The sequence below is a fragment of the Corythoichthys intestinalis genome, chromosome 12 (assembly GCF_030265065.1).
Source record: "Corythoichthys intestinalis isolate RoL2023-P3 chromosome 12, ASM3026506v1, whole genome shotgun sequence".
Classification (NCBI taxonomy): Eukaryota; Metazoa; Chordata; class Actinopteri; order Syngnathiformes; family Syngnathidae; genus Corythoichthys; species Corythoichthys intestinalis.
Window position 1 is genome coordinate 22,856,782 of NC_080406.1, and position 26,437 is coordinate 22,883,218.

Consider the following 26,437-nt stretch of genomic DNA (forward strand, 5'->3'; position numbering starts at 1 on the left):
TAATTCTTTGGTCGGGAAAAAACGTTGGACACATAAAATAATGAAATTTGCATGTACAAATTAGAACACTATGTGCCTTATACTGGCACAATAAAAGTTGAGAAACTCTCTTCTAGATGAATAATGTTTAAAATGTGGTATAAGTAGCCAATCACTATGGTAAAATCAATTAATTAAACGTTCAAAATGTGTATTATACACCTCTTTTAACGGACCACATACATTATACTCCACAGGGGGGCTTCGGCAAGGGGCGGTGAGACAGGCGGCTGGGAAGAACTTACAAGCGGCGGTCCCACTGCCCTAAACCGGGCTCTCCTTGCCTGGTATAGACCCCAATCACGTGACGTCACAACTCCGCCCCCCCGACTGGTGCCGCCATATTGTCCATCAGCTCATCGTGTTTACATATTACCGCTACGTACATTCCTCCTATTACTGCGTGTTTTTCTGCTTGTCTAAGGAATCACTGCCTAGTAAACGAACCCAAAAACCTTCCTGACAATCGTTAACATTGATTAATCAAAATGGTGAAGGCATGTGTGGCGGTTGGTTGCAGTAACAGAGAAGATAAACAGTCATTTTAGTAGTTGCTGTGTGCCCATTGTTAAAAGGGCAAATCTCTAAAGCAGCACGGTTTGTTTATCTAGGTCCATGATGCGTTTGTGTTGACAGCCGTGAGACAGCGGCGAAAACATCAATATGATGCCAACACGATCGCAGACATCATCAGACGGAGACTACGAAGCTCGTCGCCACGGTCGCACAGCAAGAGGGTGAGCGCAACAACAGGTGTTGTGCCGAAAAATAGCCGCCCTGCGTGAAATGTCCCCCCTGACGGGAGCGCCCACACAGAAACGACTTTCTTGTACCGTGAATATGTATTATTTTACTCTGCTTGAACTAATAAATGTCATACCTGTGTGATTGTGATTGGGATATGGTCGTGAAAACCTGTAGACTAATACATTTCTGTTCAAAGATGGTTATGTGGCCCAGTCCACGATTTTTTACTAAAATACAGTATAAATATTTTGTGTAATTTAATTATTTAAAACTGATCTTACAGTCGTAAATCCATACATAACTGTAATGCGTCCATGAAAACATTTGATGTTTTCATGTCAATAAAGCGTTATAAATACGCGCTCCCGTCAGGGGGGACATTTCACGCGGGGCAGCTATTTTTCGGGACACCGGCCCGTTGCCGATCAAGTTTCATTTTACAATTATGCCAACGGTGACGCTCAGCTGACCAAATGAGCTCTGACGCACGGGACGGGACCGGACGGGAGGAAACATCGGTTTGGGCATCAAATATGGATCTGGCAACTGGATCGACCGAAGCTTTTCCAAATAACAGCTTTTATGCAACTCATCCAATGAGTTTACAGCGTCATCGTTTATCAGCGACAGGCAGACGTGACGTTGTTAAAGCGACAAGTAATTAGCGTGAGCGGAGAATGGAGACATTTATTCCCCATGGCTAGCGCGAGCCATGTTGACTGTTGTCAATGACTTGTGTCGATGTGTTTTGGTCATTTAAAACGGATTTTACCGCGGATTGGAACATATTCTCAGCTCTCCCGTTCGCCATCTGTGTTGTTGTAGAGACGACTTTCGGCGCGCAAGAGTGACGTTACTCGTTAAGAACACATCACGCAAATAAACGAATCTGATTGGACGGTTGATTTTGTACTTGTTCGAGAGGCCGTTAATGGGCTGGGTCCCAGACTATTTCAAACAGTGTTTGAAAAATACAGGGAGAATTGTCTGGCGGTGCCAGGCAAGGGCTCTCCTGTTTTAACACTGCACTACCCTCCCCACACAATCCCATCACGGTGCTGGATAATGGCTGCCAGCCAGGGACCTGGCAGCCACAGTAATAGGGCGGTAGGTGGGTCCCACACTTTTTCTCTATAGTGTGGCTCCTGGGGCGTGGCCTCCTCTCTGCGTGGGTGGGGGGGTATCGCCTGCTCCGGGTGGGGATCCTGCCCTGCCCTGGGCTTAGTGGGCCGTGGGGTCCCGCGGTGTGCCGTGTCAGTTAGGGGGCTGCGGCAGTGGCTCGTGGGCCTGGTGGGTGGGCGTGGGGGTTGGTGGCGCATCCCCTCATCCCATCCCTGAAGACCGGTTGTTGGGGACGCGGATGGCCCGGGGGACCTCCCTGGATCCCGGGGGGATGACAGTGGCCCCCTTGCTAGGCTGTGGGACGGGGGCCGCACTACCCCCCCCCCCCCCCCCCCGATTGACTGGGGAAGGGCTGTGGCCCTGGGGCAGCTCCCACACAGCATTTCCACTCATCTACAGGACTATCACATGTCTGATAGGATTCACGCAAGACTAGGTGCAATTAGACACACTCAAGTAGAATTACCCGGTGTCAAGATTGACGATCAGGCAGCATAGAATAGGATGCCAACATACTCATACTCACAAGAGATTCACACAAATACTGGGTTCTACACCTCACATGGCTGATTTGTGTACACTCCACCCCTCACAATCACTTATCTTTCTGACCCCCCACCCCCCTTTCTCCTTGGTCATCAGCCCCCCCACATGGTGTTAACCGGAAAAAATCCACTAACGATAGCACCAATATATTCATAGTTAGTGTAGGCGTTCAATGTAATTCTTGTTGTTGTTTGTGCTTCTCTCTCTCCTCCCTTTTCTTCTGTCCCCTCATAACCCCGTTCTGTTCCCTGCTTTCTCCTAATAAATGAGGCACGAGGAATGATCACAATGTGAGTATGTCATACTCCCATGTGATACATTAAAACTGTTCAGACCAACAACGATACTCAGATATATATATATATATATATATATATATATATATATATATATATATATATATATATATATATATATATATATATATATATATATATATATATATATATATATATATACACACACACACATACTATTTTTATTTATTTTTTTATTGTTTTTACTATTTTTACTTCACAAGTAGATTTACATTGCCTGCCGCTCAAATTTCCAGTTACGGGCCATAGTGGCCTGATTGTAACTTTTCAGTGCAGTTATACTGCCTAAGTGTATAATTTAAATTCAACTTCTAAATGTTTAAAGTTACTGGGAATAATGGAAGTACCATAGGCAATTCTAGTGTAGAATGGCAATATCAAATACACTTTTTGGAGTCAAAACTTGCCTCACTTTGGTTAGAACTTGTGCCTAGATTTGTGTGTGTGGAGGGGGCGTACGTAGTGTAGAAAAAATGGTTTATGATAAAACTGAGAATCACTGTCCTAGTATTTTTTATTTCTTTTGTATCACCAAATGTAACCACCAGATGGCAACAGACCACCTGGTGACGTCCTTCAGTAAAGAACCGCCGAACGTGCAAAAAAAGCACAGCCAAAGCGCTCGTTGTGCAACAAATGTCAACTTTTTAGACTTTAGACTTTGTTTTCTTGCCACCTACCCCTCCAAAGTGACACTTTTTAGGCGAAAAAACGAGTATTCCTACTCCTACATAACAAAATTATATTACAAAATAAAAACAATTACAAATTCTTGTCTTACTCATGTCCATATTTTCAATCAAATCAAATTGTATAGCATTCAAGCATGACAAAACATTCCGATCAGTTTCAGACAGTAATCTAGTTGAACCCAACGCGAGATGAGTCGTGCTGGAGTCGCTGCCCTCTTCTGGTACCCAGGAAGCTGAGGTCCACCAGTCAGACAGTCGCACAGAGGGCGGATGAGAGGCTCTCTCTGGCGAGCTCCATTTTTTTTTTTTTTTCTTTTTTTTTTTTTTTTTTTTTTAATAAGCTCTTTCATCTTGGAAGTCATTAGAGGCAAGCTTGCTACCTACCACTAACACGGACATATTTGTTTTAACAACTACTTTTCTCCCTTTTGGGGCGGGGAGGCAGCTCTCTGAAGTTATAAATTGGATATTTATGGAGTGCCGGTCAACTGGAAATTATGGAAAACTAATGGTAAGTACAACAAAATGTGTGTAAGTAAATATATTTAACTATCTAAATATTTATTTTTTACATATACAATTCCACAATTGTGTTTGTATTATTTTTCAATATTCACAGGCATATTCACACACATATATAGTGTAGAATTATACCAAATATTCCTGAGTGATTATGTTATTATTTAGATGTTTCTGTTCTTTCTAATGTTAATGTCTGTCTGCTCTGCATGGGGTGAAAGTGACAAATTATCACCAACAAGGAGTGCTTCACCAGCATCGTTAATGTGTATGGCAGCAGTTGTGAGGCCACACTCCAGCTCGGAGCACTTCCTGTTTGCATGGCTGTCAACAGCCTTATTAGATTGCCGTCAATTACAGACTGTCCTGTTTGCTTTCTTGCCAGACTGTAGACATCTGTGCGCACCGTTGCCTATGGACGCTCGCACGTCAAATGTCTACGTGTAGGGAACTGTGTTGGCGGTTCCTCGTCGCCAACGCCCTAAATGAGCAACATCTTAATCGTGTTGTCTGCAAAGAAGAAAAGCACTAGTGGGGAGCACTTAAGAGCAATCCCATAGGAGGTTACAAATTCAATACTGTGATCACCCTGTATGGGTTTTGTCATAAAAAGAACATTATTTCATAGTTTCGAAGATTAATGTCCACCCATTCTCCATCCATGCATTTATTTAATAGTACCCACTAGTCAGTTCAGCGCACAAATAACACGACTAGTCCACATCGAGTGCATCACTCGTAATATGAGTAGGCCAAATTTATCTAATCCAAACAGTAAGAAATGTTTTAAATAAAAAGATTTTAAAAAATAGGCCTACAATGATTTGTAAATCCTTTTTGACAGATATTCATCTGAATAAAAAATACTTTATGTTCAAACTGATGAACTTGACTGTTTTTTTTTTTTTTTTGTGAATGTACTTTCAGTTTAAACTTAAAAAATGTCACAGGGCCAACGAAAGACTGGGAAAAAACATAACAAACAAATAAAAATCATCTTACTAACATTCAGCAGGTAAACAGATTAAGCAACTGACTGCCATGATTGGGGATTCAACAAACTGCTGTTCAGAAGAAAGGATAGGGAAGGTTCACCACTTTGTAAACAACTGTGTGAGTAAAAATTTCCAACGGTTTTAAAAAAATGTTTCTAATAGTCTAATTGCAAGAAATTTACTGATTACAGGATGGACAGGCAAATTCCAGGCAGAGCACCACATACGATGTGCGGCTTTTTAATACAACAACCTAAAGTTCTTCATATTCTATTTAACAAAATAAAATAAAATACAGAACTTATTGTGGGATTCAAAACCCACTGCACACACACCTAGACACCATTTCAGGCATCAGACTGGTCAAAATGAGTGTGTAACCTGGTTTAAGTTTGTCATCTATGAAGGTTATTAAATGACTACCATTCTGACATATGTTAGCTTTGTAAAGGCATAAATGAAATGGATCCATTTCGATTTAAGACCGTGTTGGAAGCACACATCACAAACCTCTAAGGTCCAAAGACTACCCTTAAATTCATTTAATATAATTAGATTGCTGTGTGTTCTGTCAACAATAATCTGCCCCTGTTGACATACAGAAGCGATACTCCTCAGTAATTGCCATTCTTCTTACTTCTCACTAGAGAGTGTCCAAAATACTCCTAATAATCCATTTTATGGCTTCATTCAGTAGTCAAATGAGTCATTCATTTTAAAAATTCAACACTTGCACTGCATGTTTTATGCTTCATCGCAGGCTTGGGAATTTTAACTGTGATATTTAGGGATAAAGACGGAGACAGTATATAGCACAATAGACAAGCTTTTTTTTTTTTGCTTGTTTTTCTCGAGAGCGTCAGGTCAAGTGAAGGACTGTACTATGCGCTCCCAGTGAAAGTTGAACGTACGATGACGCGTTGTCAAGTCGTTGATGGCGACAGGTTACCGATAAAGTGGAGTGGCTCTATTTGAAGTTTCAGAGGGTCAGCGGATATCTCAAGTGGAGCGTACTGAGTTGCTAGTGAATGAATGACGACCTGACTGAGTTTAAAATCCCATCAAGGTTAACCTTGTTTTTTCCTCTTTCGAAATGTGATCAGACAAAGCAAGCAGCATATTTTCCCTGTCAGGAGAATTTCTAGGAAACACACTGAAATAAAATGTCACTATTCATTCTCATTATTTTCAGAAAGAAAACTTGCAAACACTCAAACTGAAGAAATAAGTGAGTAGAAAACAGGTCCATCACTTCCAGAAGGTTCTTGTGGCCAAGAGAGGAAATTTGCTTTTAGGACGAATTTCACTTTTTTTTTTAATAACCTCAATGGGTTAATACAGGGGGCCAAATGCGGCCCGTGGTCAAATTTCATCCGGCCCCCAGCCTCCCATAAAATCTCTAACGTCTGGCGCGCACACAGACTTAATAAATTGGTCAGCAGTACTGCTACCAGAATATGAAGTAGCTTACACACTAAATGATGCTCCTAATTTACCCACTAAAAAACAGCAGCACTCTAAGCAACATTACCCCGTGTGACCCTTTAATTCCAATTTTCTAAAATGGCGACAATGAACAAAAAAAGGAAAGTTGACTGCAACAGCCGACGATTCAAGGATAGGTGGAAATTGGAGTATTTCTTCACTAAAATACGCAACAACTGTGTCTGCCTCATTTGATGAGACAGTTGCTGTTTTTACAGAGTTTAATGTGAGGCGATATTACCAAACAAGACACCCTGACATGTAAGACAAGATTACAGGGAACATCCGCAGCGAAAAATTGAAGCAACTTAGTTTAATTTCACAGTAGCAGTATTTCGCAAGAGTCGAAAGAGAACGCCACAAAGGCTAGTTGCGAGATTGTTGAAATTATGAATTAAAAAAAATAATAGAGCAAATGTGACACACAGAATGGCTTGCTAAAATTTGCTTAATTATATTGTTGTACGTAATGGACGTCAGCCAAGGTCGGCCCCCCACATTTTTACCACACCAAATCTGGCCCCCTTTGCAAATAGTTTGGACACCCCTGGGTTAATAAGTCGGTAATGCAGCAGATAAACCAATTGAATTGATTTTTGAAAAATGTTAAATTTAGCATATTTTGACATTTAGGGTTTCTGCCCAACAACAACAATATACCGTAATTTTCATACTATAATGCGCATCTGACTATAAGCCGCCACCCACCAAATTTGACACGAAAAAAGCATTTGCACATAGATAAGCCGCACTGGACTATATGCCGCAGCTGTCCTCACTGTATTAAAAGATACGTATTTACACCAAACGATATCAACCGGTAACACTTTATTTGACAGCGACATCATAAGACTGTCATAAGACCAAATGAACCACCATGAAGTTTTTTAGCCACGTGGTTCAAAGCTTCAATGTCGCTTCAAGAAGCTTCAATTTGGCCAGCACTGTTCTCTTGGGGGAGACAGTCAACCTCCACGACACCTGCTGTCATCAGGCCTCCTAGCATGCGTTGCAGTGCTACAGATGTAAAAAAACAAATCAAAATTCATGTTCTGTGCTCATAAGCGGAGTTTAAGGGGAAACCAACCTCCCCAGTGGCCGTAAAGTGTCATTGCATGTAATTGACTTTCCTATATATGATTTCATAATTAATAATTTTCCGGTAAAATATTGTCTATAAAGGTTGTAAAGCAATATAACAAATAACACAAATGAATGAAATTAACAAAAAAATTGTATTTTTATAATGAGTCAAAATCTGTTTTCGAACATATCATGTGACTAGCACTTAGACGGTCATTTGCTTTGCTTAGCCAAAACCGCCCGAGGACCGAAGAGGAAAAATGGATATACGTAATTTTTTTCAAACCTAAGCTTTCAAAAGCGACAACAACTTCTGAGCAAGAACCAAGGATTGAAAATGTGGACTATGAAACGCAAGAGACCACCGTCAAAATGGTGAGCGAAGTTTCAATTTGCTCTCTAAAGACGCTACTTGTATGTACAATAGACACCACCATGCCAATGTCGTCAGAAATTGTGTCCCCTGGCAGCGGGCGCGCACACACACATTAGTTATGAGTTATGTCGACTTAAACAATTAATTGAAGCCAGAAAAGAACCACAGTTATATATTTTGGACATCGACGTTTATTAAACTGGAGAAACTCCATACAGGACTTGAATTACAGTAATAACAGTTATAGGTCATCCTACGAGTAAAACAGTGAAACATTGCCGTTTTTTACGTTCAGTACGTATGTTACGTTATACGACAGATTTTTTTTTTTTTTTTTTTTTTGATGGATGGATGGGCCATGTTTTAAAGCATCGTAGATAACTACAGTACATCACCAAAACACGGAACTCAAGCAAATCAGTTCAGCGCAGTGGCTCGCCCAGAGGATATCATTTTTGACAGGGGGTAAATTGGCACGACACCGGCGAGCGTACCATATTCAATGGATGACAATCTTGGCGAAAAGTATAGCTGTCCAAAGTGGCCTGATTTAGAATTCCCCTCAAAAATGATGGGAAACAAAAAACAAAAAAAAAAACACTCATTTTCAACTTATTATTATAAATATTCTTGTAAGTTAATTTGATTTTTGACACTGCGTTTCGGGGTCATCAACATCTTGTGCCCCCCCACCCCTTCCCCAAAAGTCAAACTCCGCCTATGTCTGTGCTAATTATTTCTTCAGTTACTGTTCTAGTTGTTTCATTAATTGCTAGTTATGGTATTTGATAACACCTTATTTGACAGTGGTGCCACAAGACTGCCATAAGACCATCATAATTACTACATGAGCATTAATGAATGCTTATGACAGATGTGATTTTGTGTCATCCGGCAATTTATCTTCCTTTTGAATGGATGTAAAAGATCCGGGCTGGGCATAAATGGAGTTAGTGACATTTGCCGGATGACACTTAATGACATCTGTCATAAGCATTCATTAATGCCCATGATAATGTCATGTCGTAATTAAGACGGTCTTCTGTCAGTCTTATCATGGCGCTGTCAAATAAAGTGTTACCTATTACTGTAACCCAAAAAAATCAACTAATTAGCCACACTGGACTATAAACCACAGGATTCAAAATGTCCAAAAGTCGCGGCTTATAGTCCGAAAATTACTGTACATACGGAGTACTGATTATAGAAACTGATTAAATTGTATTTGTCTAATGGTGGGTCAAAATATTTACGGCATAATGTTATGTTCAATAAATTTGGATTCTGAACCTTTGCTGATATTGTATGAGGCAGAGTTGCATGTTTTTATATTGTGGTTTTGTATAGCATTGATGGTTTCTAATAATGCGTCATGGATGAATGAAGTGGCATTAAGACCAAATCATTGGAATGATGTACATTGCTATGGTAAAAACAACGTCAATCTGTACTACAGTAGCAATAAAATGTGAGCATTGTCTTCCCTGAGCGAAAATGTCAGATACGCTGTAACACTGGTACTTGATTTCGTTGGAATATGCAAGTGTACCTAATGTTGTGGGAATTTGTCAATCAATACATCCATCCATATACTATAGTGCTCGTCCTCATTAGGGTCATGAATGAACAGGAGCTTTACAGAATCTCACTTTACTCTGGGCAGGGAAAACATACACTCTTAATTTTTGAACATTTTAATCAGTATTAACACCTGATTGGTTCCCACAATAACATACTGTATTGCACAAAAAAAAACATTCTATATACTGCTTAGCCTCACTCAAATACCGACTATACCGACTAAAATAAATACTGTAATAATAAACAGAACAAGAAACCAAAATATAAATGACTATTTTAATCCTCAATTTTCCAGTTGGCATCCACTTTATAAATAACAACACTCACAGACATATTGGAAGTATTCAGGCAACACTCAGCTGCTACTATTATGTCACACATGTGCCGTCCAATGCTGTGGGCACTTGATTGACCAGCTCTGTTTGTGATTGATTTCTTGCTTCGCAATGCAAAATGTGGAAGTGTACTATTACACTATTAAACTGAAGGCAAAAGCTCTCAGTGGCAGAGCGTTGCAGTCTGAAGTGCATTCATATTTAATAGAGCAATGGGCTCCCTCACACATCACGGCAGTCAAGCCTATTAGCAGGATGAATCTTTTCATGCTGCTAAGGGAGGGAAGTCTCACCTGCGATCCATCATAGTCATGTCGAATTTTAATTTTATCCACAGACAGGAGAGGAACATAATTAGCTCTAATTTTACCTCCCTTGGTAGGAATTTGGATGTGAGCGCTCTGGATTTTGGCTTCTAGAGGCAGTAGACTGATGGAATAGCTGAATGAAAGTTCTTTGTTTCTATGGTTTAATTATAGTCATTTCAAGTCCAAGAATATAATCTGGTGCAATAAGTAAGTCAAACTCAGATTGCGCTGACCAGTCAATTTGAGGACAGAAATTTGACCATTTACAATCTGATTGGTTAAAGTAAAAGTGCCATTACCCTGTGCTAATATGTGAGCCATTGCACCAAACCTGACATATCGGTAAAAAAAAAAATTCCAAAAGAATTTTGGCTTTCGTTTGGTTGGTTTTGTACAAAGCAGTTGCAAAGATATTTCAAATCCAATTTGAATTCGCAAAGTAATCATAACTTTTGTCCTTCAAAATTTGAAGAAATTCCGAATTAATTAGTCCTGAAAGCATGACTGAATGGGGCCTCGCAGTATGGCGCTACTCAGATGTCATGCAACTCAGACGGCACGCAGTTCATGGTGTGGAAGATCGCACTTCACTAATCATCTCATGACAAACTAAGGGACCGTTTATATGGTGACTCTCCGAGAATACGAAAAATTTCGAATTTGCATTTATATAAGCCCGTCTCCATTCGAACAATGTCGCACTTCCTCATGATAACGATGTAGTATTCATGCCAGGCCCTAAGGGGGCAGTGCAGATTTACAAGGCGACAGCGAATGATGCACTTTGACCCCACCAAGCTCCTCAGCCCGGAAAAAAATATGCCCGCCCATTCGAAGCAATGGCATTTTTCTTTTGTTCAAAAAGGCACAAAAATCAAAACATTCAACATATTTAATTCAGAAATATTATTAAAACAGTAAATTAAAGCTGACATTCCGCCATATTTGCTGTTTTTTAATGTTTAGTAGCACCGTTGCGAATGCCCAATGTGACGTCTTCGAGTGCTGACGATATCGGCGCGGTGTCGCGCCGCGGGAGCCTTTGATATGCATGCGGAGCAAGCCCCCCTCAATACCCCGCAATAGAATTCTTCCACTTTGGAGGCAGGATTCAGAATTTTTCGTCTTCGCGTTCCGTCTTCGCCGACACCATATGCACACCAGGCCATTCCGATACTCGGTCATTGCGTCTTTGTGTCGTAGAGTCGCCATATAAACTGCCCCTAAAATGTGCTCAAAAAACACCTCTTTTTTGTGTGGAACCTCTTTTGTGTTGGGGGCATTGCTGACAGAGAAATACATTCACACACCTAGGTGAAAAAAAAAAACCCTATTGAAAACGGTCCCACAAAAAAGGAGACGCAACTGAGGTGTGTAGCCACGCCCTCATTCAAAACCAAATTGAGTCTTCTAACTGTGCCAATTCGACCAAATGGGCCAAATTTTTTGGCTCTCTAAGCTCCCTGAAGAAATCTACTTCCTTTTAATGGTGAACAAAGGGTCGCCATGAAACAGACAGACATTTTCACATGGGCCTTAAAATATAGTATTACAAAAGGTCCTGCAACTACACTGACCAACCTGAAAGGAACTGGACATGTAAAGTATAGGTAAAACGAGTGACTTTTGCCACTAGTTGGTGCTGTAGGGTTGATGCAAATGACCCCGACAAAACCTTTCACTCTTATCAAGCAGGGGCATTTTGGCGCAGATGTGTTGTATATCTGCCAAGTTATGACTGCCAACTTTGGCACCCTACCTAGGTTAGGCCTGAGAATGAAAAATCACCATTTTGATAACTTTAGATCTCATGTCTCATGAACAGTCTCACCAATTTTGAGGAGGATGCAACTACCTCCCTAGGTGCCAATGTCTTAAATGTGCACAATGTAAATAAACTAAAACTGCATATTTTTTCACATTCAGTCCAAAATACTAGTGCTGTCAAATTTATCGCGTTAACGGGCCGTAATTAATTTTTTAAATTAATCACGTAAAAATATTTGACGCAGTTAACGCGTTAATGGAATGACCCGTTCATGTGTTGCCTCAAACAGTTTACAATGACGCCGTTTTAGCACATTGAGAGCGAAAAGGCAGAAAAATGCGAGTGGACACAGGCCTTCATTGGACCGCACCTTTTATTGGCTTAAGCTTTGGCTCTTTCACAACAAATATAAATATTATGGCGCACGACGTGGGGAAGAATGACAGGAGACGATCTTTTTCTTAACATGCTTAATTGTGCACAACGCAGATCATACTATATACCATTTGCAGCCACCACTGACAGTCATGGTTGCCCAACTTCCCATCATGCATTTGGGCGGGACTGTTAAGTCGCTACAGCATCATTTAGTGAAAGCACTACAAAATACATATTCCTCTCTCACAGGAGACTATCTTTTTCTTAACACGCTTAATTGAACACAACACAGAACATACTGTATACCATTTGCAGCCACCACTGACAGTCATGGTTGCCCAACTTCCCATCATGCATTTGGGCGGGACTGTTCAGTCGCTACAGTATCATTTAGTGAAAGCACAACAAAAACAATAATCCTATCTCTCAAAAAAATAAAGTTCACAAAAAGAAAAGCGCTCAATGCAAACAGAACTGGCATTCCCAGTCAAAATAGCTATGCAAAATACACATAAAACTTACTCAGACTTTGCCTAGGCTAGATCTCTAATTAACTTAAAACTCGCCATTGACACCTTGTGGTGTATTTCAATCACTACCTTACGTAGTTAAAGACACTGGAAGAATGGCAGGGATCCCATTTGACATCCCGCTCGGCAACGTCAACAATGGCGAGCTTTTGACTGAAAATTTTACAAATTTTATTAAAACAAAAACATTAAGAGGGGTTTTAATATAAAATTACCACAACTTGTACTCAAATTTATCTTTTAACAACTACAAGTCTTTCTATCCGTGGATCCATTTAGCAGAAAGAATGTTAATAATGTTAATGCCATCTTGTGGATTTATTGTTATAATAAACAAATACAGTACTTATGTACATTATGTTGAATGTTTATGTCCGTCTTGTGTCTTATCTTTCCATTCCAACAATAATTTACAGAAAAATATGGCTGTGATTAACTCGATTAAAAATCTTTATCGTTTGACAGCCCGAAAAAATACCCGATTTCCTGTTGGGTTTGGGATATGGGTCCAAGCAACTTTTGTTGAGCCATTTTGTTAAGCTTTTTCACAAGGTCGCATAATCTATGCCCAGTGTTGTTAATAACGGCGTTACAATATAATGGCGTTACTAACGGCGTTATTTTTTTCAGTAGTGAATAATCTAATTAATTACTTTTCTCATCTTGGCAACGCCGTTACCGTTACTGAGGCGGGAACGGCGTGCGTTACTATGCGTTGGTTGAATAAAAAAAGTCAGAGAGACGGACTCACGGAGACGAGAGAGCAGAGCAGGAGTGGGGAAGACGCCGTTGCAAACGCGATGCTAGGTGGCTCCAATAATACCTGACTGTAGCCTACAAACTACGCCCACATGATACGGTAGATATCACATATTATAGAACTAGATGCAAATGTTAGACACGGCTGCATTGGCAACATGTTTAAGGACTACATGCGTTAGTAAACAGCCGCCATCTTAAAGCAGTAGACCTCTCAGGAAGGCTCTGTTGTAGAGATCCTTCCTAGCGAACCAATTTAAAAAATGTATTTTTTTTTTTTTTTTTAATCTAAAATGGTCCTAAATCGGCAAAATCTTGACTTAAATCTATCTTTAAATGATGAAAAAGTTTTAAAACTTATACATGTTGAAAGTAGACAGAAGGGAACTAATGCAATAGCGGGAGCAATTTTAACAACTTTAACAGTTGATTCACAACCAAAAATGACTTCCACACATAGCAAAGGTTACTATCTAGTTATCGCAATACCCTTGTGTCTAGTTAAGTGGAGGGTAAAGAATTGTCCCAAAAACCCTTTAAACTTCACATTGTGTGACCATTTTTTTTTTTTTTTTTTTTTTTTTTTGAGAAAAAAAAAAACAAAACATGAAAATTATCAATAGTTACTCTGCCAAGTAACTAATTACTCTTAAATTCAGTTAACTGAGTTACTAACGCAATTACTTTTTGGGAAAAGTAATTTGTAACTGTAATTAATTAATTTTTTAAAGTAAAATTAACAACACTGTCTATGCCAAGCCGCATGTATCTGCCAATTTTTGTGAGTTTTTGAGCATGTTAAGGCTTCCAAATTGTCCAATTTCACTTGCCCTAAAGAAAATAATGATGATGATAATAATAATAATAATAATAATAATAACCATCATCATTTGCATTACAATAGAGCTCTCGCACCACTTGGTGCTCCGGCTCTAATACAAAATGGCAAAAATTAAATGCACAGTCATATTTGCTTTTAAAGGTCCTGAGCAGAGCAACCATGCTTAATTAAAATCAAATTATTTTTTGAAATTTGGCACCATCCCTTCTCCCACCTAGTGTATTGCATTTAGTTGTTGATATCCGTGATATGGTGAAAGCTTCTCAAAAAACAATTAACTTTGTAGTATTTTGTTTCGCTGTTTTCACAATAATTGGTCTGTGAAGGTTTCCTAGGTGAAATCTGTGAATTAAAATAAATAAATAAAAAACATTGCCTCCAGAGGGCGTCATATCTGATTTTGACTCTGACATTCTGGACACAATTGGATGGCAAGCCAAACCAAAATAATCAGAAATTTGTACCAGCTGATTACGACCCTGATTAGGACAATAGAAACACACTAATGAATGGATAATGGTCGTTTCAAGTTGACCCGGAAAAGATCTCAACGCCCTTTGAGCCGTGTTGTCTATCTCGTGTCAGAATTGGCAAAGAATAATATTCGTCTAAAAGCAAGATGAGTTTAAATATGAGCCACAGAGAACTAAAGTGTGCTAACTGCATCTCTGTCATTTGCAGGAGAGTGATTTAAAGTTTTATAGCTGCAGTTAAATCTAGGGGATTTATATTTTACGTGATTTATTTGACAGTGTCTACAGTTGGGCATGATTTGCCATGGGCTACAGGAGAGAGAGGTGTGGGGTGGACTCACGAGAGTAGTGTCGGGTGAGTTGGCTGTGACAGGAGTGACCACTTTAGCTGATTGCGTCTTTTTACTCATGCAGTAGGGTGTTGGCCTCGAGTGTTGTTTGTGTGACAGAAAAAAACGACTTGGGACCACAGTTTTTGTCAACTCGCCAGAGACTGTCAAGCCTGCAGTGACTTTTTGTGTTACGGCCATTTTATTCTTTTCAAGCAAATTATTAAATGAAAGGGTTGCCAGCTTGCGTGGTAGTCCAAAGGCTAACCCCTTACTTTTTGTGGATATGTGTGTTTTTACAGATATTATGGTCTTCCTTAGATTATAAATCTTTCCAAACAGTAAAATCTATCAAGAATTCATAAGAATGATAAATAGCGTTCACTTATACTAACATGCAAATGCACTGGCACCAAAGCTAAAGCGTTACTTACTTTCTGAGTGTCCTATCAATCTCTGAACTTTTCTTTCTGGGATATTTTTGCGCAAGGTTTCAACATACAGCCCACTTTTGTGTTCATTATACTGTGCGAATCATGAATGTGTGTCACTGACTGCTTTACAGTCAATTTGCATTGTTTATTGCATCAGCGCTAATATGATGTAATTTTCTTTCCTTTCAGAACCACACATACAGTGGAGCAAATAAGTATTTAGTCAACCACAAATTGTGCAAGTTCTCCTACTTGAAAATATTAGAGAGGCCTGTAATTGTCAACATGGGTAAACCTCAACCATGGGAGACAGAATGTGGAAAAATAAACAGAAAATCACATTGTTTGATTTTTAAAGAATTTATTTCCAAATTAGAGTGGAAAATAAGTATTTGGTCACCTACGAACAAGCAAGATTTCTGACTGTCAAAGTGGTCTAACTTCTTCTAACGAGGTCTAACGAGGCTCCACTCATTACCTGTATTAATGGCACCTGTTTTAACTCGTTATCGGTATAAAAGAGATCTGTCCACAATCTCAGTCAGTCACACTCCATACTCCACTATGGCCAAGACCAAAGAGCTGTCGACGGACACCAGAGACAAAATTGTAGACCTGCACCAGGCTGGGAAAACTGAATCTGCAATAGGTAAAACACTTGGTGTAAAGAAATCAACTGCGGGAGCAATTATTAGAAAATGGAAGACATACAAGACCACTGATAATCTCCCTCGATCTCGGGCTCCATGCAAGATCTCACCCCGTGGTGTCAAAATGATAACAAGAACGGTGATCAAAAATCCCAGAACCACACGGGGGGACCTAGTGAATGACCTACAGAGAGCTGGGACCACAGTAACAAAGGCTACTATCAGTAACACAATGCGCCACCAGGGACTCAAATCATGCACTGCAAGATGTGTCCCCCTGCTGAAGAAAGTACAGTGGTACCTCTACATACGATCGCTTCGACACACGAACTTTTCGACATCCGACGTAAAATTTGACTCGCCATTTGTTTCTACATCCGACGACATGCTCGAAATACGACGACAATGGCAGCACCGCAGACGAATGCACGGCGGATTTTCTTGTGTGACAAATCAACACTGGTTTCAGAAAAGGTTGGTACAGGTGGTGAAACAAGGAAAAAGTTGATGCTTACCTTCGAAATGAAGATGCAAATGACAGAAAAATATGAGCGTGGGGTGGGCATCCGTGAAATGGCTCAACAATACATCTCCACGGTCCTCCTCCGACCATCGTTCGCCAGTCTTTATAAATTAAGCTGACAATTCTTATTGTCTCCAAAGAAATCGCCAGCTTCGCCACGTTTTCATCATTTCTTTTACAACTTATTCAACACAAAACGCCTGCTGTCAGCATCAATTGATGGTGTTCTCAAGAGAACATTCAAAGTGAAAGTGAAACTCAAGCTCACCGGTCTGTCTCTGGCACGTGAGCCCCGCGGTGCGTTCAGGTACACAAAAAAACGTCCGCCTTATTAGAATAATTCGTTACACTATTACAGGAATTATTATTATTCTTTTTATTACATTATTCCAATTTTGATTTATAATTTATTTGTTTTGCTACGTGTAATTGCCATTTGTAAAGCCACCAGCAGTATTTTTTAAGTATTTAGTGCAGGTTTTTGGGCTGTGGAACGAATTAATGGAATTATAATGTATTCCTATGGGAAAATCCTGCTCGACATACGACCATTTCGACTTACAAACAAGGTCCTGGAACGGATTAACTTCGTATGTAGAGGTACCACTGTACATGTCCAGGCCCGTCTGCGGTTCGCCAGAGAGCATTTGGATGATCCAAAAGAGGACTGGGAGAATGTGTTATGGTCTGATGAAACCAAAATAGAACCTTTTGGTAGAAACACAGGTTCTCGTGTTTGGAGGAGAAAGAATACTGAATTGCAACCAAAGAACACCATACCCACGGTGAAGCATTGGGGTGGAAACATCATGCTTTGGAGCTGTTTTTCTGCAAAGGGACCAGGACGACTGATCTGTGTAAAGGAAAGAATTAATGGGGCCATGTATGGAGAGATTTTGAGTCAAAATCTCCTTCCATCAGCAAGGGCGTTGAAGATGAGACGTGGCTGGGTCTTTCAGCATGACAATGATCCCAAACACACAGTGGCCTACTCAGTCTACAGATCTCAACCCCATAGAAAATCTTTGGAAGGATTTGAAAGTCCGTATTGCCCAACAACAGCCCCAAAACATCACTGCTCTAGAGGAGATCTGCATGGAGGAATGGGCCAAAATACCAGCAACAGTGAGTGAAAAGCTTGTGAAGTGTTACAAAAAAACGTTTGGCCTTCGTTATTGCCAACAAAGGGTACATAACAAAGTATTGAGATGAACTTTTGGTATTGACCAAATACTTATTTTCCACCATGATTAGCAAATATATTCTTTAAAAATCAAACAATGTGATTTAATGTTTTTTTTTTTCCACATTCTGTCTCTCATGGTTGAGGTTTACCCATGTTGACAATTACAGGCCTCTCTAATTTTTTCAAGGAGGAGAACTTGCACAATTAGTAGTTGACTAAATACTTATTTGCCCACTGTAATTTCATTTGTGCCTATTTTGGAGATGTGTCATGTCAAAATTAGTACTATACCATGATCAAGGTACAAGACCTGGTCAAAAAATAACAATTTTTAGTTTTTCTTCCCATGACCAACATGCTAGCTAGTAAGTTACCATGACTCACAGTGGGTATATTTCACTGAACACATATTAATATGCTACCATCATTTTCGGACTAAAACCACTACTTTTTTTCGTCATTTTGAATCCTGCGGCTTATAGTCCAGTGCGGCTTATTTGTTGATTTATTTGGGTTAATAGGTAACATTTTATTTGACCATGTCGTCATAAGACTGCCATAAGACTGTCATAATTATGATATGACGTCATCGTGGACATTAATTAATGCTTATGACAGGTACCATTAAGTGAAATTATGTCACTAACTCCATTTATGTCCAGCTCGGATCTTTTACATCCATTCAAAATTGAGATAATTTGCCGGATGACACAAATGACATCTGCCATTTGCACTCATTAATGCTCATGGCAGTGTCATGTCATAGTTAAGGTGGTCTTATGACAGTCTTATGGCGCCACTTTCAAATAAAGTGTTACCAAATACCTTAACTAGTAACTAATGAAAGAAATGGAACAGTAACTGAAGTAATAATTTGCGCAAAACATTTTGATTGAATTTTGATTGTTATTTACGTAGCGCTGCAATGCATGCTGAGAGGCATGATGGACGACAACAGTGTTGACAGAGGGTGGCAGCAGAGGTTGACTGTCTCCCGCAAGAAAACAGTGATGGTCAAATGAAGTTTCTTGACGCAATGAAGCTTTGCAGCCAATTGGTTTAAAGCTTCATCGTGGTTTATTTGGTCTTATGACAGTCTTATGATGTCGCTGTCAATTAAATTGTTACCGGTTGATATCTTTTGGAGGAAATATCCCATAATACAGCAATGACAGTGCGGCTTATGTATGAACAAATGCTCTTTTTTACGAGCAATGTAACGTTTATACTTTACGTACACTACTAGTTTAGTGTGATATCAACAGGACTGAAAACAACAAAATGGATTGGTCAAAAAAACATTCAAACATTTGACCTACAAAATGTTGTTTCAAAATGTGTTCTTAGGCCGTAAAGTAATAATATTCTTCTTTGTCCAGGCTTTTTTCATGAAGGAAACCAGTAGTGCACTCTGAAGGTGCAGGATGAAAAGATGGCAGAGCTGCTTGTACCGCCAGGACCAGACAGCTTCCGCCGCTTCAGTCGCGAGTCCCTCGCCGCCATCGAAAAGAGGATCGCCGAGGAAAATGCCAAAAAGCCGAAAGGAAAGAAGAAAAAGCGCAGCGATGAGGATGAACCCAAGCCCAGTTGTGACTTGGAGGCGGGAAAGTCCGTCCCGCTGGTGTACGGGGAGGTCCCCAAGGGAATGGTCTCTACACCGGTGGAAGACCTGGACCCCTACTACAGTAATCAAAAAGTAGGTTTCTTCATAGACCTACACAATCATATGACACAGTGGTTTTCTCTTTAGCTTTGTTAGACCAGGTCGTCGGGGTGCAGAGCAAAGCCAGGGGTGGCGCATGTGACCTCAAGGTACATACTTATTTGCCGTACTAGAATAGAGTGTAATTGCATATCCACTCAGTGGGTGGCAGTGGCGCTGCCATTTTCAGAGTGTGCGCAACACTTTTGAACCAAACAAGAGCACACAGCAAAGAGCACTGGAGGTACGAAGAGCTAAGACAAGGAAATATGACGAAGCATATGTCGCATTTGGCTTTGACTTTCAATACAGTCGGACACAAAGAAAGACCAGTCTGTTTACTGTGTCTAAAAATGTTTGCAACGGACTGCAGGAAGCCAAATCAATTAAGACGTCACTTAAAAACATGAGCCCCCAATCACGTTGATAAGCCACTTGATTTTTTTCCAGCAAAAATTTTGCCAATAATCGTGCCGCTCTGTCAGTGTTACATCAGTAAACCAGCAAGCACTGTTAGCATCATATAAGGTTGCATACCAAGTCCAGTCCAATGACACTGTTGTTTTTGTTTTATTGATTTTTGTTTGTTTTTTTGTCGGTAAAATGATTTTACGTATTATCCTCATGAGTTAATGTTGCTAATCAATTTGAGTTTACAGTATTATTATTTATTGATTTTATTCAATTTAATTTTCAGAATTAAATAGTCAAAAAATGTACCTTGAGCGTATCATGACAGTTTGGATGTTGATTTTTTTTTTTAAATTCAGGCAAATTGATGTGCGTTATGTCTTTTCTGTTACAAACAAAACAATGGTAATAAAGTTATACTTTATTGTACTTTACTTTGCTTGCATTACTTTTTCTTTAATATTAAAAAGGACACAATGTTATGAAGAGGTGTACTTTTAATAATAATAATTTTATAGACATACAGTGGTATGAAAAAGTATCTGAACCTTTTGGATTTTCTCACATTAAAATCAAATGTGATCTGATCTTTGTCAAAATCACACAGATGTAAAAACAGTGTCTGCTTTAACTAAAACCACCCAAACATTTATAGGTTGTCATATTTTAATGAGGATAGCATGCAAACAATGACAGAAGGGGGAAAAATAAGTAAGTGAACGCACTGCTTAAAGAGACTTAAAGCAGTGTTTTTCAACCGGTGTGCCGCGGCACATTAGTGCGCCGTGAGAGATTGTCAGGTGTGCCGCGAGAAATTATGCAATATCGCATTTTTATTTTATTTTTTTACGTCATCGGGCGGAGTTGCAGTAGGAAGGAAGGAGGAGGTAGAAAGTTGCGGTCATTTGCAGATGAGCGAGGTATTGCTCGTCGCGTTCAATAACTGCTCGGATTTCAAGCCATCACCTACCTTGGTGTCCGCGACAATGTGGACCCTAGCACGTCTACTGTACATCATTTTATTGGATTCGTCAAGAGTCAATATTCACGAAAGTGTCCTTTCCATTTTATCCATATGTGACAACAGTCAATCCTCCCCCTGTGTTTTCTTCCAACACATTGTCAAGGCCAGCAAGGTAACTGACAGCTAGAAATCTGAGCAGTTCTTGAACGCGACACGAGCAGCTATCCTAAACGTCATCCCCAAACGAAACACCTGTCGCTTAAAAACAAGTCGATGGACTATTTTGTTCGCCTTTGTGAAAACACAGAGAAACAGGCAACTTTTTTGAGAAAAGCTACAAAGGTAAATGAGAAAGTCCCCAAAGCCCCAAACCTTGTTGCTGAACTTGTTGCTAAATCCAAAGTCCTTAATACTACCTGCCTGCAAAGCTATTGTCAGTGAGCTGCTCGGCCCTGATGCGGCCCTGATGAGGTTAAACACATTGCTAAAGTCCCCCTGTCTGATAATTGGGTAATTGAGTTTTTCAAGCTTAAGTGCTATAAAAAAAAAATAAAAACAGAGAATGAGAGCTGTTGATGAAGATTCCTGCCAGGATATCAGCTTTCGGTTCATCTAAACAGGCTCAAGTTTCACACTGAGTAAGCATAAATATTGAGAAACTATTTTATTAAGAAATATACTGTACAGAAAGTAATTTTGGATTTTTTCCAATGTATAAACATGCCGTGACTCAGAAAAGGTTGAAAAACACTGACTTAAAGAGCAATTGAAAACAATTTTTACCAAGTCAGATGTGTGCCCAATCACTGATGAGGGGTTTAAAGCTGCCCAGCCCACTATAAAACACACACCTGGTAAGAAGTGTCTTGATGAGAAGTATTGTCGGATGTGCATCATGGCTCAGTCATAAGAGCTGTCAGAAGACCAGCGATCAAGGATTGCTGATTTGTATAAAGCTGGGAAAGGGTACAAAATCATCTCTCAAAGTCTGGATGTTCATTAATCGACAGTAAGAGAAGTTGTCTACGAATGGAGAGAGTTTGGCACTATTGCTTCTCTCCCAAGGAGTGGCCGTCCATCAAAGATGAGGCCAAGATTTCAGCGCAGAATACTCAGAGGTAAAAAAAAGAATTCTAGAGTGTTTGCTAAAGACTTAGAGAAATCAGTGACACAGTCCAATATCTCTGTGCACACATCAATTATATGCAAAACTATGGCCAAGAATGGTGTTCATGGGAGGACTCCACGAAGAAAGCCACTGCTGTCTAAAAAACATTGTTGCTCGTTTAATGTTCGCAAAAAGGCACTTGGACACTCCACAGAAGCAAAATATTTTGTGGACTGATGAAACCAAAGTTGAATTGTTTGGGAGTATCACACAACGTCATTTGTGGAGGAAAAATGGAACAGCCCACCAACATCAACACCTCATCCCCACCGTGAAACTTGGTGGAGGGAGCATCATGATTTGTGGCTGTTTTGCTGCCTCAGGCGCTGGACAACTTGCAATCATTAATTGAAGAATGAATTCAAAAGTTTATGAGGATGTTTTGCAGGAAAACCTGAGGCCATCTGACAGACAGTTGAAGCTAAAAAGAGGATGGATGCTGCAACAAGACAATGATCCAAAACACAGAATTAAATCAACTTCAGAACGGTTTCAGAAGAACAAAATACACATTCTGGAGTGACCAAGTCAAAGTCCAGACTTTAACCCCAGTGAGATGCTGTGGCATGACTTAAAGACAGTGAATCATGCCAGACATCCCAGGAATCTGACTAAACTACAGCAGCTTTGTAGAGAAGAATGGGCCAAGTTTAGTCCTGATCGATGTGCCAGACTGATCTGCAGCTACAGGAAGCGTCTGGTTGAAGTTGCCGAATGTGGGGCCACAATATATTAAACGTGATTGTTCACTTACTTATTTTCCCCCTTCTGTTATTGTTTGCACACTATCCACATTAAAATAGAAAATAATAATAATAAATAGAAAACATAAATGTTTGGGTGGTTTTAGTTAAAGCAGACAGTTTTTTCATATGTGTGATTTTGACAAAGATCACATTTGATGGTGATTTCATGCAGATATGTGAGAAAATCCAAGAAGTATAGATACTTTTTCATAACACTGTATGATACTATTTATAATTGAGAGGCACTGGGCTAGACAGAAGAAGTGAAGTCGTTAGGACCAATGTGTCCTGGCAAAAAGAAGACAATAAAAACGAGATGTGAATCAGCTGTCTACAAAATGTAATGTGATTTGCTGAGTTTGTTCAGTGGGCCACAGTGCTGCGTGCTCATAAATTAGCTGTAAATTGCTGCTATGACTGGTCGACTGTCTTTTGTTTCCCAGACATTCATAGTAATAAACAAAGGGAATTTCATCTTCCGGTTCAACGCTGCTCCTGCCTTGTACCTCCTGAGCCCCTTCAACCCACTTAGAAGAATATCGATTTGGATTTTGGTTCACTCATATCCTTTTCTAATGCTTTAAATATTCTATGTAACCTAGCTATCTAAGCTAGGTTCCTTCTACTACTACTTGTGTGTTGTTTCTATGACATTCTTATGACATTTCCTTAACATGCGTGCACATTATTCAACTTGCTGATTATGTGCACTATCATCACCAACTGTGTATTTATGACACTGAGTCGACCACCCGACTGGGCCAAGATTGTTGAGTATGTTGTTTCTCCGGTCACCCGTCGAATATTATACTAAAAGTGCGGGTCTAAAAGTAGTTTTTTTTTCCCAACAGATACGCTTTCACTGCAATCTACACTTTCGAATCTCTGGTTAAAATTTTAGCCCGAGGTTTCTGCATAGGGAAGTTCACCTTTCTGAGGGATCCATGGAACTGGCTAGACTTCACTGTCATTGTCATGGCGTGAGTACTTTATTACAGAAAAGTTTGCTCTGGAGCATCATCAATCATTCAAATTTGGTAGCATTACTAACAACACATAAAAAAATGTTTCAATTTACAATGAGTTTAAGACTGCATTTTGGTCATTTTCAGCTTTTAATCATACATTTCCCTGCAGGTATGTAACAGAGTTTGTGAATCTTGGCAGTTTCTCAGCTCTTCGCACATTCAGGGTGCTGAGAGCTTTGAAAGCTATTTCTGTGATCCCAGGTAAGCTCTTCATTGTCTCTAACATGCATGACTTACAGATCATTTCACAACAAAATGGGAGGAAAACTTGCAATAACTGAATTGTATTGCACAGAACTGCTTCTTTCCCCAATTGCTTGTCTCTCCAGTTAAAACAGTAGTACCTTGACTGAGCTCGTGACAATTTATTCAAATCACACATTCAAGATGTGAGAAGCTTGGAGGGATTTGAGGTTTTATTTGCTTCAATGTACCAGCGCCATATCTTAAATAGGCTTGTAAGTAAAAATTTGAGATGAATCACTGGGTTGGGCATCGTTTGAACTTGAAAGGTTCCGCTTCCGATTCCACATTTCGATTCCGGTTCCAAACGATTCTAGATTCCCATTCTTTTAATAGGGAGGGTCAAAAAAATTGCGTCGTCAATATTTATTTCTTAACTTCTCGATTACTGTGTTTTTTAAATTATATGAACTTTAAATCAACTATGAATTTCTCAACGGAAAACAGGAATACGTAGGGTTAAGGTGAGCCACTACGGACTTTACATACATGTACCTTGACAAGAATTCACTAAGGACCCAAATGCACGAATGTTCCGTTTAAACAAAAATATTTATTTTCAGTTCATAGGAGTTCAAAAAGAGAACAAAAAATCACAGCGCTTGCTGGACACCAAAATTCTGAGCAAAGTCAACAAAAATTCACAGCACTTGCTGGATACCAAAATTCTGAGCAAAGTCAACAAAGTAACAAAAGTGGGCATTTGAACTCAACATAAATCTTAGTCAAGAAAAGGCTTACATGAGCTGGTGACATGGAACATGGCAGGATACAAGACAAACCGACACTGGGAATGGTTAGCTGCAGGCTATATATACAGAAGGTCACTGGTGGACATGATTAGCCTGATTGGCAAGAGCAAGAAGTAAAGTTTGCTCAAGGAGGCAAACCACTACCAAAATAAAACGATCTGTCTTGAACAAACACAAAACATTAACAAGACTTCCGAGACGTGACATACCTTAGCTGGGAGCTACGACAAAGCATTAGTATAAATTCTTGTATTGATTATAATTTGACGTAGATGAGGCAAAATAATAAGGACTTCCTTATCTGTAAAACCAATTCTAAAACAAAAGATGTTTTTTTTAAATACTGCAATGCAAAAACACACACTTCATGTGGCTTCGTCTTCGTGGTGTTTGGCAGCTATTTTTTCTGGTCGGCGGTCAAGGCATCGAAACTTGATATCAATTCAATTTTCAATTCAATTTTATTTGTATAGCTCTATATCACAACAGGTTTGTCTCAGAGGGCTTTAAAGAGTCATTTTGATACACAGTCAAATACAATACATGAATGAGATGAGTCCATGTCCTGTGCATCCCCCATCCTTAGACCCTCCATGGCGTCAAGGAAAAACTAAAAAAAAAAAAAAAAAAAAAACATGGGAAAAAAGAAAAACCTTGGGCAGAACCACAATCAGGAGAGATCCACTCCCAGGACGGACAGGCTATAGATGCACCAGGAGTGATGATGGGTAGTAGCAGAAGGAGTTCAAGTTTGTAGAGATGCAGTGGAGTAAGGGAACATGAGTAGGTCTATCTAGCCAGATGAGGCGGGTGGGGCAACAAAAACGTCCATCCAGCCAGGGTTTAGGATTGTCAGGCGGCGGCGGCGGCTGAAAGCGTAGCCCTTCCCCAGAGGGGAGGGGGTAAATGGGACACTGGGTGACTAGTGATGAAAAGACTGGTCAACTAGATATTAGAATTACAAAAGAGAAATAAAGTAAGAACAAGTGGTAAGTAGAGTGAAAAACAGGGAATAGGACTCAGTGGCTGTACTTCCCCCAGCATTATAACTCCTAGCAGCTTAGACTGAACTGTGAGTCTAGTCTGTTTTCAACTAGCCTGACCATAAGCTTTGTCCAATCGGAATGTTTTTAGTCTAATCTTAAATGTACAGACTGTGTCGGCCTCTATAATATTAGCTGGAAGCTGATTCCAAGGCAGGAGCTTGGTAGCTAGAGGCTCTAGCTCCTACTGTACTTTTAGAGACCCTGGGAACTACCAGTAGACCAGGTGTATCGAAATTTAAAAATTTGAACGATTCCGGGAGCATCAGAGTGTTAAACAGGATCCCATCGATGCTCGATACCCAACCCTGTTAATCACTCTTAAGTCAAAGTAGCAGAATTTATGTCCAATGTTCCACAAAAA

The 26,437-nt window shown here is 39.8% G+C and overlaps 1 protein-coding gene across 1 annotated transcript in view; it reads left to right on the forward strand.

Moving 5' to 3' along the window:
• The first annotated feature begins 3,857 nt into the window (after nucleotides 1–3,857).
• The window catches only part of scn1laa (sodium channel, voltage-gated, type I-like, alpha), a 61,322-nt gene continuing 38,742 nt past the window's right edge, over nucleotides 3,858–26,437 (forward strand). Inside the window, exons 1-6 of the mRNA XM_057853314.1 lie at nucleotides 3,858–3,974; nucleotides 19,396–19,712; nucleotides 23,451–23,569; nucleotides 23,692–23,781; nucleotides 23,859–23,987; nucleotides 24,145–24,236. Of these exons, the coding sequence (XP_057709297.1) occupies nucleotides 19,449–19,712; nucleotides 23,451–23,569; nucleotides 23,692–23,781; nucleotides 23,859–23,987; nucleotides 24,145–24,236 (694 nt within the window). The 5' untranslated portion in view covers nucleotides 3,858–3,974; nucleotides 19,396–19,448. The remainder of the gene's footprint in view (nucleotides 3,975–19,395; nucleotides 19,713–23,450; nucleotides 23,570–23,691; nucleotides 23,782–23,858; nucleotides 23,988–24,144; nucleotides 24,237–26,437) is intronic.